The sequence below is a fragment of the Protopterus annectens genome, chromosome 3.part0, assembly GCF_019279795.1.
Source record: "Protopterus annectens isolate FY-2018-M chromosome 3.part0, PAN1.0, whole genome shotgun sequence".
Taxonomy (NCBI): Eukaryota; Metazoa; Chordata; order Ceratodontiformes; family Protopteridae; genus Protopterus; species Protopterus annectens.
The window spans coordinates 1913222829-1913239177 of NC_056731.1; the positions used below are offsets into that span (position 1 = coordinate 1913222829).

Here is a 16349-nt window from a genome sequence, read left to right on the forward strand (position 1 = left end):
AATTACTAAGCTCCCTTTACTTCATCTTTTCTGCATGTAATGTGTGACTGAAGACCAAAATGTTTCACTAAATTTGCATATTTTTCACTCAATCAGCCCCCATAAAAAAACTTAAATGAAGCCTGTCCTTATCAAAAACATGTTCTTCTTGAAAGTCTTGCCAATTACATACTACATCCAAGTCACTGTTTTTTTTTTTTTAAACAAGAAACATCTTTATTAAATTATCAAGTACAACAAAGGCAATCATACATTTATATAAATGAAAAAACATATTGACATAAGTTTAGTTGCAAACATTATATATACATCACAAACCATATTGACAATTTTAGTTGAAATTGTACATCATTTCTACTCTATCCAGCCATTGTCAGTAAACATTACATCTCTCATTCAAACCCTGCCTTCTTTTAAACCTTGTTCTTCCTCTGCATGTATTGTTCTCACAATTCCCTTTGTTTGTCATTAGCTCCTGCCCTTTCCTAAAGATCCCAATTCCAGCTGTTTTATATCTGTTACTATATTCACTTCTTCTGGTAAAGTTGGTTTAAACTTTGATTTCCATTTTCTACTAATTGCTTTTTTGGCAGCCACCTTAATTAGACTCAGCAAGGCCTTGCTAAGTCTCTGCAACTGCGGTACTGTATCATAGATCAAAAATATAATTTCCTTAGCTGCACCAGTTTGCTTACCAAGTATCTCTGACAGAGCAGTCTGCAAGAAATCATTAAAGTCGGCCAACTCATTATACACCCAGAAAATATGTTCCCAATCCCCTTTTTCTTCCCCATCACACCTCCAACATTTGCTGTCTACCTCGGGGAAAAAAAAATCTGTGGAGTCCAAATGGGGTATAAAAAACATATGCAAACACTTCCAAGCAAAGATCCTAAATCTTCTAGACTTTGTTGCATATTTGGGAGATATACATATATCCCCCATTGCATCCAAATCACTGATAAATGGCTGTACAAATTTTGCACTAAGTAAATTGAAATTCTTTACTCAAACAGGACAGGATAACATTTCTGAAATACACAAATGTCCAGGATATCTTGAGCCAAATTATACATATGGTACAACGGGGTGCCCAACAAATCATTAACACCCATGTGAATAATTAATGACTTATAAATCTTCTTACGTCTAAAAATTTTTTTTTTAATCCCACAAGAATGTCTTGTAATTTACAACCACTGAAACATGAAAAAGTTATTTTTTCCCTGTTGAGACTACTTAAAGGTCTAATACATTTCTGTATCATATAACCACCAATTAATAAGATACCTTCTCTTTGCTCAGGTTCTGAAGGAACCATTTCCAAATTAATCCTAAAATTCCCTCCCACTGCACTCTGATGTTTTTTAAACAGTATAACGCACAGCCCTTAATCTTTTCCTAGTATAAATTGACCTTTCCCTAAAATCCTAGCATATTGGCCACAATGTTCTGAAGACTCAGTCCTGTCAATAAAAAAATATTTCTCCATTTACTATTTTAGGAGCCAAACTGCTGTCAGTTTGGGTCCCAAAACATATAAATTGTTGTTGATTTGTATTCAGTTTAAATATTTCATCTACCACTAAACCATTAACTGAACTATAACAAGACTCTCTCTCTCTGATGTATACCTATCATTAGAACTTGGCTCATTTTTATCAATACTCAGAGGTAACACTTCAAAATTCTCCTTTGTCTGAATTCCCATTTCAAGCTCTCAATTTCAGACTCTAAAGCAACAAAAATGACTACATTTCTGACAGAGACTATTATCACTGTTCACAAAATTATTGGCAGTCACTCTATACATTACAACTTTATAACATGGCAGTACTGCCTTTTCCTTCAGTAATGACTAAATTCAAATGTTAATTTATCCATTATTTAAATGAAATTTTGCATGTCAGGCAACCAAATACTTATATAACTGCAGGAACTTTTTTAAATAACTGAGCAGTTCCCTGCATAGCCAATAAGCATGTACACACACCTGCCCCAGAAATGAAAATAAATATTACTTTAAAATAAAATATTTAACAGAAAGACAAATGCAGCATTCTCAAAACTGTGCTCACACATGAACCTTTTAAAAAAGCGGAGCAGTTTCTTCCTTAGCCAATCAGTGTGCACACAAACCTGCCCCAGAAAAGAAAATAAACAGTATGGTAAAATAAAATGATCAGAGTACAGGCACACTGGCATCCATAAGGCTACAGATATCATCCAAAATATTGTGCAAAGTTCCCTCTAAATGATGTGCGAGTTGCTAACATCCAGAATCAGGATTCTCCCCGCCAACCTCAGACTTCCTATATTTTTTGTTCCCAAGGAAAGGTTCTCTTCTCTTTTCATATAAATGAAAAACCTTTACTGTCAGTTTTGTTAATGCTATTTCAACTGCTATTTACAAAGTCTTCTGATACACTATCCTGCAGGAGTGATGCAAGGGATCTAGCTTGAATAATTTAAGAATTTGGCTTTTTTTTCTACAATGACCTGAACTCACTCCTCTATTCTTGGGGATGACTCTTCAGGAAGATGCAATGCCAGAGAAGCACCCATCTGCCAGGGCTACTTTGTGGGACAGGCAGGTCTGCTGACAGCTTAAGTGGGTAAATGTCCTCTTGGGAGACTTTAATAGAGGACTCGAGATGGAGGACATTAAGGCTGTTTAGCTTTTGGTAGAGTATCAAAGCACATAAGTTAGACAGTTACTTTCTAACTTCCTTCCAAGGGGTTCCAGTACCTGACAACCTGGGATGACATGACTGAGAAGCCTTGATTCTTTGCCAGAGATGGCCTTCATCCATCTCCCTTGGGCTTCAGGCTCCTGGCAAAGGCTCTTGCCTCCCCCATAGTGCCTTTTTAGGCAATGCCATGAGGTCAAAACTACCAACATGAAAATTTCATCTAAACATAAATTAAAGGTCATGCTGCTAAACGTTAGGAGTCTAAACATAAAACTGCACTAATTGCAAACATTCTTAACCCTGGAAGAAGCTGACATTTGTGCAAGCACAGAAACCTGGTTCAAAGCTGCAGCGAGCACCCCAGCCATACCCTATTACTCATTCTATCATTCATTCAGACCCCAAGCCGTAGGCAGCAAAACAAAAGAAGGTGGAGTTGCAATATATATAAAAGACATACACACCTTTAGGCTGGTCAAACAGTATGATACACAGGAAATACTCCAAGAGCAGTTAACAACTGACAAGACAACTAGTCAAATCATAGCTAGCTACAGGCCTCCCACTCTGACTCAAGATGCCCAATACACGTATCTGAACCTCTCTGAATCTATCAAGATTCAACCCTTTACCCTGATCTTGGATGAATAGCTATCCAACCATAGATTGGAAGAAATACTCATGCCAAAACACAAATGCCCAGAGATTCCTTGACTTTGTCAATGCAAATGCCTTGGACCAGTTGGTTGACACCCCCACAAGAGGTGACAATATACTGGACGTGGTATTAACCAACATGAGTAACCACTGCAGCATCCCTACAGTGACATCACTCCAGTTAAGATCCGATGACAAAGCAGTCACTTTCGAAGTCACCATCTCCCCCAACCCCCCCCCCCCCCGCCCCCCACCAGCTAGGATCAAACAAAAAACTTCTCCGAAGCTGATTACAACCTCCTGAGGGAAGGTATAAACAGTTTCACAGCCCCCTCCCCTCCACAGGAATTGGCACATATGTCCAAACCTACACCAAAGTACTATATGAGCATTTATATAGCTGCACGGAATCAGGAATACCAGAAAGGACAAAATCATCCTCCTCAAGTTAGAGTAAACCTGTCTGGTGGACATCTACAATAAATAAACTCTATAATAAAAGGAAAAAAATTGCTGTCCAGGACCAAGAAGGAGCAGGTGTCTAACTGGAAGTAATCTCTCCTTAGCCTGATCAAGCAAAATAAGAGCACTAGTGAAATCCTCCAAAGCAAACTTCGAGTCCAAACTGGCCACATCTACTAAACACAATCCTAAGGCTTTCTTCACATATGACCACAATCTCAAGGGAAGCATCCAGATCTGCTCAGAAATGGTGGTCAAGGACACCGCATACACAAACTGCTGGCAGACAGGTTCAGTGAAATCTTCACTCCTCTGTCCCCCCATCAGTAAAACAGGACATCCTCAGTACCTGCCCTCCTCCCCTTATCTCTAAGGAGCAAGTCATCACTGCCCTCTCAAAGGCAAAAAATACAGCCTCCATGAGACTTAACATCTCAGGCTGCATCCTAAATGAACTTACAGCACCATTAGGCACCCTATTCAACCAAAGCCTGAGTACCAGCTTCATCCCAGCAGAGTGGAGGATAGCCACGGTCATCCCTCTGCACAAAGGTTGAGTGTCCACTGATCCAGGAAATTATAGACCCATCAGCCTAACTTAGCCTGATCTGCAAGGCCATGTAGCAGATTATGATGGATCTCATTAACAAGAATGTTGGCAATCTCCAGACACTTGATCCCACACAGTTTGATTTTGTCAAGGGGAGGTAATGCCTGTTAAATCTGGTTGACTTCTTTAAGACAGTCACCAAGGTCAAAGACGAGGGGAAGATGGTGAACATCGCCTACCCTGACCTGGCCAAGGCCTTCAATGCTATTCCCCACTCAGGTATAATAGATAAACTTTCTCAACTTGACATCAATCCATAGGTTACCAGATGGGTAGCAAACTGGCTCACTGACAGAACCCACCTAGTCAAAATAGGGAAAGCCACCTCAAGTAGTAGATCCGTAACAAGTGGTATGCCCCAGGGATCAGTCTTGGGCAATCTGTTGTTTGGGATATACTTCTCAGAGGTGCAGACCAAATCTAGCGGGCTATGGCTGACCAAGTCTGTAGATGACTGAAAGCTAGGTGTCATCATCAATTCTCCTAGTGATGTGGACATCCTCCAAGAGGGTCTCACCCAAACAAATGACTGGTTCTGGCCTCAAACTGAATGCCAGAAAATGCATCATCATCCCTTTTGGGGAGAATGACATCCCCAAAAATTATCACATTGATAATAAGGCACTAAGCATGCTGCAGTGAGGGACTTGGGCAGCCAAGTTGATAGCAAACTGACTTTTGACCACCACATTGCCTCCGTTGTACAGAAAGCCTTTTACACAGCTCACCTCATTAGTAAGGGTATCTCATCCAGGGACAAGGTGGTCATAACATCCCTGTATTCGTCCCTTATAAGACCCATTATGAGTACAATGCCCCTTTCAGCATGCACATGCAGCAGCTGGAGAGACCACAGAGGCTCCTCACCTGGAGAATCCAGGGCTTCAAATAACTACCCTACACAGATAGGCTAAAAGCCCTGTCCCTCTACTCAGTCTCCTACAGACTCCTCAGAGGTGACCTCTGTCTGGCATACAAAGCAATCTCAGACCCTGCCCTGATGGGCTGCTGCATATCTGCAAGTCAAGCTCCACTCGAGTAATCCGCACGCGTGAACTCAACCTGGTCTGTGTCATCAATAGGACTCGGTGGGACAGACTTGTGTCCCAGAGACTTCCCCTTTTGTGAAATAGACTCCCTCTCCACGTAAAGCAGAATACCTCATTAAACCTTTTTAAGCACAACCTGGATAACTGGATGGGGAACAGAAAATAAACTCCTGGGATTCCACCTGTGTCCTTGCTGGACAGTGGCATATGGTGCTGACTTGGAACATGGGCTAAATTCTTGGCTAGGCTTGTAAGGACCTCAGGGCCAATAGCCTAGTAACTTCCTTTGATCCTATGTACAAGGCAAGGGCAGCTTTAAAATGGAGATGTTTTAAACTGCTACAAACCAATTATGCTATAAATCCCTCCAAAAAGACAACATCAAGAAAGTTCAGTGGTAACCTGAATAAAGCATGGTGTTTTGTATAAAGCTGTGCATTTAAAAAAATTGTTAAAAGGTAAAAACTGGAAATTTTGATACTACCGTCAGGAAAGTTGCTTCACCATTACTATATACATATATGTTCCATACTTCATCTGGGAAGGGTCAAAAAAACTCAGAACATGTTGCTAACTGACTCAAAGTTAATATAGAAAGGTATCTTGACTGCACAGTGTTGACTTGTGACTTAAAAAAAATCTGCTTCAGACACTATGTACACTCAGGATCTGACACTTCACGTAAATAAAGGATATTTACTACGGTTCAGAGTTATGGCTGAAATTCAAAACCAGCAAGTACTTCACCAAAGTTATGGTGTGTTTTTGCTTTAGTTCTCTTAATCCCTAAAAGAAAGCTTCGTTTAAATTTTGTGCCACATATGAAATAAACCCTGTTTATGTCTGCATAGTGCTGCAAATGAGTGCTTTCAAGCAGACAAAAGACTAAAGATTGTAATATGGACTATCAAATAACATAAGTAGAGTGCTGTTTAGTTTTGTATCTGTGTTTGATATAGTACCAGAAAACATTTCTAACTTTAATGTTATTAAGCTAAACACAAGCAATTTCAGCTCTTTAGTCAATTAATTTACATCTAACTGAATGAAGGCAATCTCTGTTTTCTAAACTACTGAAGTGAAATGAAACCCAAGCTTGTGTCTCCTGCCTATTTTCAAGATCTTCCTTAACACTTGTGCTGTTCAGGCAGCTCTAGTGACAGAGGTAGATAAAGCTCTGACTATACATGGCACTTGATGGAGCTGGTACAGGAGGATGGATGTGCCCATCTTTTCGATGGAGGGTACAGCAGAGCTGGCCATGCTCGACCATGCACCCTCAGAGAAGGTGCAGATGCACAAAAACACAGCCGGGAGAGCTAGAAGGGGCAGGCCTTTGGTTCACTAAGCCACTAGGAAGTGGTAACCTTCCTTGTGACTGAACAAAAATGTGGACACAAAAAAAGCACAGAGTGCCTCAGCAGTGGCATGGGTAACTCATCCCTATCCCGAAGGGTGAGGTTAGGCCCATCATAAATACTCTCAACAATTGCATGCACTTACTATATTAAACTGCAAGATGTTCTTTTTCAGTGGGCAAATCCTATGTTCTCCTATCATGGTAGTGCCAGCTTGGCAAAACCATGAAAATTTACAGCCCTCATGCTGAAGGATGCATACATTCCCTGCAAGTACATGTCATGATTTCATACCCCAGACTAGGAGGTTATGACTAGTGTGTACTCTCCTCAGTTATGCCCAATGTATTGAATGAGCAACACCTGAGAAACCTAAATATATAACAATGTAAACCTATATATTTCTCCTAAGAGAAAAAGCATTCACTTATATTGGATGGACAGAGCATCCAAACACAGAGGTAAGGTAGAAAGTATTCACAGCAAATGGCATTCTCTGAGATTAATTGATGCACAGAGTACATACCTGTTATATATGTGACTTCAAAGGTCTGCTGCAGTTAGGAGAATTCTAAGCAAAAACATTTAAATTTCTATGGGAAGCCATATCTAGAGGAACTGAACTAAGCATAAATGAAAGACTGGTAAGCTTTTTATTTAGGCATGAAGTTCAAGTCCCAAAAATAATTCTTTTCTTGTATTTGTAAACAGAGAAAGATCTATATATACGTTTTTCAGACTTTGCTGTCTGGTTAAGTGACTTCCTCAGAGTCACAATGGAGGCAAAAACTGAGGCTCTAGGAATCAAATACTGGACCACAGGAAGCAACACGTTAACAGCTCATAACCTTAATCTCCAGCGCTAACTGCCAGAATTTTCTCAGGGAGATGAAGATGCAGAACTCTTAAGGAACTGCTTGTCAAACTGGTGCATGGTCATGCTCTACAAAGCAGTTGATGTGCTAAAATATGCGCTTGGAATGTGGAATAACAAAGCCAAATGTCAAACAGATGTCTGACTTATGTAAGGCTTGCATGCAAAATAATTAAAGCAGAATAAAACACGATTCCAATTTGGAGAATCTTTTCCTCTTAGCCAAATGAAAATGTTTCTGGAAACTTCCACTACCACTGAAAGACGATCTGTCAGGAGCAGGGCATCCCAAAGTGAAGCCATGTTACACAAGCAGATCTAATTGCCTCCCTAAATGAAGGGGTTTCCTTGGTTCTCACTGAAATAGATTTCTATACTTCAAGGGACACGACAGTCTGAAACCATGCGGGGAGACTTTTGTTCTACCATTTCTGTACTTTACAAGGATGAATGGAATTAGAGGGAAACCTGAAGTTTCCCTGTCACTACAGGGACAGTGCTCTCTTGCCCTGCTAAATAAAGGAGAACTGGGAAGGACTACGTGGTGAGCACACTAATGTCCAAAGTGCCCCACTGGTGCAAGATTTTGATCATACAGGTCTGTCTTATCCTCATCTCCAAGAGAAGACTAAGTGATGGGTTACTGAGTGTGCCAACGCATTCACTCCCGAGGAAATAGACATGAGAGAAATGGTACTGTCTGTGGAAAACTATTAGGCCTACAAACCCTCTAAGCACAGAAGTATGTGCCATAATGTTTGTTCACATAGCACACCACAGCCTGGTTGTCAGATGGGAGCAGCAAATGCTACTGCTTCAACTTATCTTGGAAGCTAAAGAACACTGCCTTAGCTCACAAAGGTTTATGTAAAGCTCACTTTCATGATGGGAATTCAAGTTTCACTGCAATAAAGATGAGCTCAGTTACACTCCCCAAACTATCACCCAAGCATTTCTTCTTACAGACTGCAATATGCTTGGCTGAAGAAAGGGCAAACTCATAGTGAGACTAGTGGGGACAGTCCACCACGTAACAGAGAAGAACAAAATAGCTCTAATGATGTCATGCATTCCATTAATTTTCTGCTTTCAGAGAAACAAGCAGTTGTAGATCTCACCAGTTCCTGTTTAGTAAAATCCCATGTGTGATTGCTAAAGCAAGACCAGCCAACAAGAGGATAAGGAAGCCCCCCTTATCCCAGAGTTATCATATCTAGAGTGAGAGAGGTATGATGCCCCCCCCCAAATGAGGAGTGCAGGGAGGCATGTTGCCCTGCAAAAATATTGTTTTTGCAATTGTTAATATTTTTCAATGAATGTGTGAAATCGGCAGATGGTGGACATAAAGGCAGATGGGATGCAGAAGTGTCATGATTCCACCAATCTTTGTGCCATAGAGCCAGGCTGCAAAGCTGAAGGATATGCCTTTCTTATAATTTCTGTGGGTAAGAATGACAAACAATGGACAACATCCAACTATACTTAAAGAAACTCCTCCGTGCTGACACAAAACAGAGCTTCTCCAAGCTTACAGCTACCCCCAAAGCCTGTCATGCAGAACCTGGACAAGGTTAATTACCATAAAGCGCCTCAATGGGGTCACCAGGAGCCATGCATCTGGATACAGAAATAAAATAAATCTCTTCTCCAATGATTCTTCCACAACAGTAAGCACCTTGATGAAAACTAACTGTACTGGACAGACCAAATAGCAACACTTGGTAACAAAAGTGAAACTCACTCAAGCAGACTAAAGAACTTCTATTAGGGCTCAAGGCAGAGATGTGCCAAAAGGCATCCATAATGCCTAGCAACAGAAGCTAGGCACCTCGCAACAGCAGTTACATGAAAGCAAATCATCACACAGAATTCAACATAACAGACATGCTTGTTGAATTTGCTGACACAAAACAGGATGGAAACCTCCCATCTCCTTCTGGACAAGGGAAAGAACAAGAACAGAACCCGGTGACTCTCTTCTCTCCTTAGCAGGAAAAAGAGGATCTAGTGTCCCTTTCAGAAGCAAAGTCTAGGTCTTCTCCAACAGCCAAATGGTCCTTCATTTGAGTGTTTTCTGAAGGAGACCCTATCAGCAGTAAGATGTGTCCATATGAAATCACAACACTTTTCCTTAGTTATGGTTTCAAATTCCTCAGGAGCTGCTTTTCTTAAAACACACTTTACTCCAACGTAGCATCTACGTTGGAATAAAGTGTGTTAAAGCAGCTCCTGAGGAATTTGTACACACAGCGTATTATATTTTTTCTGGTTTTCTTGTTTGTTGGAGTACGCTGCTTGTGGTTTAATTAGTTATGGTTTCCCAAGTTACAGCAACATGTAATAACCAGTTTCTTATATACCTATATATCTGGAGGGCACATGCATAGCTGGTCTACAAGGAAAGCTTGAAAGCGAGTGAGGGACTGGAGGCAAAACTCCTTGATATGTAGATTCACTCATCCTACAATGTGCTTCTTTTCTTGGTGAACCAAGTCATTCTACAACAAAAAGAGAAAGGTAGGGAAAAACAACAAAAAACATTCATTCACAGTGTCAGCAATTGATTTTTCCCCATTGCTGGTCTTCAGTCAGGTCCTGAGAAGCCCACAAAAGATAACCTCAAACCAGTAGATAGTATTCAGAAAAAGTCCACCTAAGTTCTGCTTTAAAGAAGATAGCTTGTATGACATCAAGTAGACATGGCAATGTAAAGAACACTTGATGCAACATAAATGCTGCACCGGAAAAGCAGTGACTTTGGAAGTGTGATTGCATCAGAAGGTGCATAATTTATCTTTGTGCATTGTGCACAGTCCAGCATTATTTTATTTAATTAACCCCAATGACTGACTACACAGATAAGTAAATTACAGAAAAAGAATAGCTATACACCTCAAAATGAATTCTGTTTTTAACTGTGGATATTGTCATTCTTAATCCTCAACTTTTCATGTGCAAAACATGCTAGGTGTGGGTGGGTGGGGACAAGAGTGCACACCAAGCTCCCAGATGGAACTAACAGAAAAAATAGTCAACTTACATCCACCTGAAACAGGTCTTGTGTTTTGTTATTTGATTACTGTTCAACCAATCATCAGACGTTGTCAAATTATGCTACTTCCATATGTTTGACAAGTACAGAAAATCACCAAATGGGTCCAGGCTTCTTCAGTCGAGCTGCAGACACATTCCGGAGCTTGCTGCTGTAGCCATAGTATCAACAGACCTTTGTCAGCTTTACCAGAGACTCCTCTGCATGGGAGGTTGAGACAACTAGTTAAGGGACTTGAGTCCCAAAGTGGTAGAAGCAAATATCCTCTTGCCCACCGGGTCCACACCTCTGGACTGCTTTTCTTACAGAAGTGTAGGACAGTATGTCAGTCTCTAGGACCTGTGCTAAATCAGAGAGATCACATAAGAACTCATCATAGAATGCTAGGTCTGGCTGTGACTCACCACTTTTGAGGGACTGAAGAGGGCATCTGTGTTCTTAGCAGAAAAGGGACAAGTGGATACAAGCTAGTTAGAAGAAAATCTCATAAGTCTAAACTATATAGGCAAAGGTGGTATTAGTCTTTGGCCCTCTCTAAAGCAATGACCTCTGTCTCAAATACCTCTTATCTGGGAAGGGAAGAGATTGCACCTTGCTTCAACATCAACAGACAGCTACCTGTACATAAGCAATTAGAGACTCACAAAAGGAAAGATATTGCATCACCGAATGAAGAATACAGAATAGTAAAAAAGTCAAAGGTTTGGTTGGAATGGTTTTTGAAAGCAGAGTCAGTAGATATACTCATAAGTTGGAGCATAGAATTACAGAAGATATTTGGATATGTAGATTTCTAAGAAGGTTTGTGAGGAATTAATTCACAGGGAATGATTAGTGGAGGTAAATAGAGGTATTTGTAGTGACTAAAGATCAGAAGTTGGTTACAGAAAGTATTTTACCGTAAGAGTGATGGAATTTCATAAAGGGCTGTTGCAGGAAAGGACCAACTGAGGTTTGAGTCACAGCTTTAAAAAAAGAATGAGAAAATTGTAAATAGGAAAGGGGGAAAAGGTAAAGGTATTTGCAGGGCCAGTGTTAGCATTTTGGGGGCCTCCAGCAAATGTCAGCTTGGGTGACCCATAAGTGATTTCAGTCTTAAGTATTATCCTGCCACTGCTACTCCTCCTAATCAACCTTTTAGTTCATGCTGTAAATGTTTAGCAGTAGGATCAGAATAGAAAAGACCCAGACAACCAAGCAATCTCTATTTGCCACTAAAATCTAAGCTTCATACAACCTTGCCACAGAAGGTGTCCCTAAAAGTACTCACTCTCCTAGCAATTATTATGGGGCAGAGAAAAAAAAGAAAGAGAAAGCTTGGTAATGATTATACAAATGGTGGTGGTAGGCATCCAAAGGCAAACATGCAGCTATAAGTTTATAAATGGTCTTTTCTGGTGACTAAATTTGCCAAGGACATTTGGCTATGTGCTCATTACTGAAATGTTCCACTCATATGTTACCACAATATCTTAATTTATTTAAAGCTTTAGTTTGTTTAAAGACTGTTAAAGTCTTGACATTTTCACTGAGTTGCAGTGTTCACTGTCGTAATGTTTTGATGTTACAAACATTAACTGCCAGGTAGTTGAAGAATAGTCTGTCTACATCAAAGGTACTGCAGGACAAGTACTACACTCCCTGAACTGTTACTGATGAAAAAATATATCAGTAAGAAATAATAATAAATGGTACTGCTACATTGCTTTATTTTAGCAGACACTGCTCTTCAAATGTAAGGGCATTCCCTGAAACAAAATTAAAGATTCCAGTAACTTAACTTTATAAATGTAGTTAAACAGCAGATAAACATAGCAACCCCAACACTTAAAAGAAATATAACATTAATAACTGTAACAAGTGATTCCCATATCATCTTAGTATATACAATCATTAATGATTTAGTATAGTATGCAGTTTACCTTTTCCAAAAGCTGCAGAATTTGATCTTCCAGCTTTTTAAGCCTCAGTTCATTGTACAAATTAGTATTTGTTTTTTGGGGCTCCACATCAGTAGATAAGGAGCCTACAACAGCAGAATTCATGGCAGCAAATGTAGATGGTGAAATGCGTTCTCGATACTTGGCTAGTACTTGGTCAATGCGAGGAGTAACCAAAGGGAAACCACCATTACTCTATCAGGAAAAATGTAAATTGTTACATTAAGTAAAAAAGAAAATACATTTCAAAAAGGAAATTAGCTTTGTCAAGATAAAGTACCTTTTCAATATTTAAACTGGAGTCAGAAGACAACAGATATTCCATATATCCTTCTAATCCAGGTATATCCAGAAGATCTGCACTCAAACTTGCAGGTTCACCCATCCTATTCACTCCATCCATAACAGAGAGCTGAGGTAAGGCATGCAGTACAATTTCTCTGTAACCTTGAAAAAATAACAATATAGCAGTTATTAACAGCATTAAAGCCTTAGAGTTACATATTAAAGAAATGGAGTTCATGACTGCTGGCCTAAAAGTAATACAATCATTCCTGAAGTAAACTTGTATATGCCAGATAAACAACTTTATATTAATCAACAAATAGAAAAAAAATCCCTACAGAAAAATAATCAATGTCAAATGGTGGATTTATTTTATTACAACAGTTGTGCAATCACATTGACATATGCAAACAGAATCACAAGTGCAAATTTAAGTACTAAAAACTCAAAATCCAACAGCAAATTCTCAAAAAAATAAAAAATTAAAAAAATAAAAAAAAATAAAAAAATAAAAAAAAAATCAGAAAAATCCTTAAAGGAGAACTCCATCCAAAATTCAAGTTTCTCTTTCCAAAGAGAGATTTTCTTCCCTGTAATCCAACATTACCACACTTTACGTGCAGAAAAACATAATTTAATAATGTTTGCCTTTCTTTCTTGGATTTGTCTCATCTGTTACATCACATAGGCAACTAATTTGATTTTCTTTTTTTTTTCTACACTGTAATTTCTGTTAAAGTGCAGGTTTCTTCTGGTGTTCTGTTACAGCATTTTTGCATTGTATAAATTTTTGTTGAGACAAGTCAATGAGTTGGGGAAAGAAGATTAACACCAAAGACTTCAATTCTAGTTACAATACTGAAAACTATAAATGCAATGCAAACCATCTCAGCCCAAGTAAAATCTACAAATCACAAGGGTCAGATTTCTCACATCAACACTGACCTACTGTTGTTACTTTAAAAAAACACAACCGCTTTCTACACCATTCCCCACTCTGGAATTATAGATAAGCTCACTAAACTAGGTATAAATCCCTATGTCACAAGGTGGGTTGCCAAATGGCTCAAGGACAGAACCCACACTGTGAAAGTAGCAGACTCCAAATCCGACTTCAGACCAGTGATAAGTGGAGTACCACAGGGTTCGGTCCTGGGTCCTCTCCTGTTTGGTATCTACTTCTCTGAAGTACAGGCTAACACAGAAGGTCTTTGGCTAACAAAGTTTGCAGATGACAGCAAACTAGGAGCCATAATTGAAACTCCTAACAATGTGGACATACTACAAAAGGGCCTCACTGAGACAGATGCCTGGTGTCAAAGCTATGGCCTGAAGCTCAATACCAAAAAGTGTACTGTCATCCCCTTTGGTAAAAACTCTGTACCCATGAACTACCACATAGCTGGTAGTCTACTTAATGCCGAAAATGTGATGAGACCTTGGGACACAGGTGGACAGTAGTCTCTCCTTTGATAATCACATCGCCACAGTGGTCAGGAAATCCGTCTACATGGCTCACCTCATCACAAAAGGTTTCTCATCCAGAAAAAAAGAGGTCATTGTTCCCCTCTACTCATCACTCATTAGACCCATTACAGAGTACAATGCCCCTTTTGGTATGTACCTCACAAGACATCTACAACAACTGGAAAGGCCACAGAAATGCCTCACAAAAATAATTACTGGCCTCAAACAGATACCCTACACAGACAATCTCAAAAAACTCCAGCTTTACTCCGTCACATATCGTCTACTCAGAGGCGATGATCTCTGCCTAACATACAAAGTTATGTCAAACCCAGAGCTGTTGGACATGCTCCACTTAAAGAAATCCCAATCCCTCCAAGCTACATGCTCTAGGGACCTAAACCTTGTCACCACAATAAACAGAACATGCTGGAGGGATAGATTCCTGTCCCAGAGACTTCCCATACTCTGGAACAGACTACCTATCTATGTCAAACAGAGCTCTTCATTAGCACTCAAGAAAAATCTTGATGATTGGATGGGAGATAGGAAATTCATACCGGGGATCACTTCTGTGGCTCTGCTCGACAGGGGTACAGGAAAATAATTTCCTTGGGTTGCGAAAGCCAAGGTACATTTTTGGCTAGGCTTATATAGGCCCTAGGGCCAATAGCCTAGTACCTACCTATGAACCTATGAACAACAAATAACTCAGCTACATTTTAAATCTTGTCATTCAATCATTTATTAAAATGTTGCAACAGAGATGGCCACTAATGAAAACCAAAGGATGCTAAGTAATAAAAATACAGATTGATGTTGACAGTGAAAGTGGGCAGTCGCAGCAATGTTGTAAACTGATGAGAGAGAAAACCAATGTAAATGATCCTCTCATTATGTCCCTCAAATATGACACCAGGAAGGTGAAGGTACTTGACTGTAAAACAAAATAATGTGGTATTTTTCTGTTATCAGGGCAACGCTTCTAACACACCCACGCAATGATCGCACAGCTGTTAGCCCTGAAGCTGTCCGAAATCCACAAATCATGCTGTATTACAGCAAGAGGACAACTTTATGCACTACAGGGGCACTTGAAAGTATCAGTTGGGGAACACTTCATTTCAGCAAACATTTGCTCATTTTTTTAAAGTACTCTGTGCTGCATAACTGGCAACCTTCCATAATGTGGAACAAATGCCTAAAGTGTCGAGCGCATACGGACAGCTTTTTAACAACTTCAGCCAGCTTAAAGAATGGTTGGATGCCTTGCTTTGTGCTTATAAAAAGTTTTTTAAACAATTACAATGATTCAGCATTACTTAACTTAAATAACAGTTAAAATGTAGACATGAATTGTTTGCATCCGTTGTAGTGTAGAACTGTGAACAACATACACTATTTAAAACTCCTACTCGAATACACTTCAAAAGTTATGGTCTGTTGTTTAAACTGTAGGCCTAACGCCAAATAAAGGTAATGTATTGCAGAGGGACAAATCTGCTTTCAGGTTTCAGACGTTCATGAAATAATGAGAGAGACTCTGTAGAAAAGACGTGTATTCTTGTACATAATGTTTCTCTCATTAGTTAATGTCGTGAAGCAGTCAGAAAAGGGTGCATATGTGTCTTAATGTGTCAAATGTGCTGGAGACTAAACATGATTTCCACACAATATAAACTAAATATAAAGTAGTTAATGTTTACAGGTGAAATGACCATAAAGGAAATGCATTACAGAGCGACTAACCTGCTTTCAGGTTTCACGTGTTCATCTCATAGCATGTTACAAGTGTTGGCCCGATAACGGAAAAGTACCAATAATGCTAGCCATGGTGGCCTCCTTTAGATCAATTTGGGGTATAAAAAATTAGAAAATAGTAACAGTCTACCATTTTGAAAT

At 39.6% G+C, this 16349-nt stretch overlaps 1 protein-coding gene across 1 annotated transcript in view; it reads right to left on the reverse strand.

Annotated features, from left to right (window-relative positions):
• LRRCC1 (leucine rich repeat and coiled-coil centrosomal protein 1) overlaps positions 1-16349 on the reverse strand; it is a 1845576-nt gene that overhangs the window by 1600585 nt on the left and 228642 nt on the right. The window contains exons 5-6 of the mRNA XM_044066062.1: positions 12976-13142; positions 12678-12890 (exon numbers count right to left, since the gene is read on the reverse strand). Coding sequence (XP_043921997.1) covers positions 12678-12890; positions 12976-13142 — 380 coding nt within the window. The remainder of the gene's footprint in view (positions 1-12677; positions 12891-12975; positions 13143-16349) is intronic.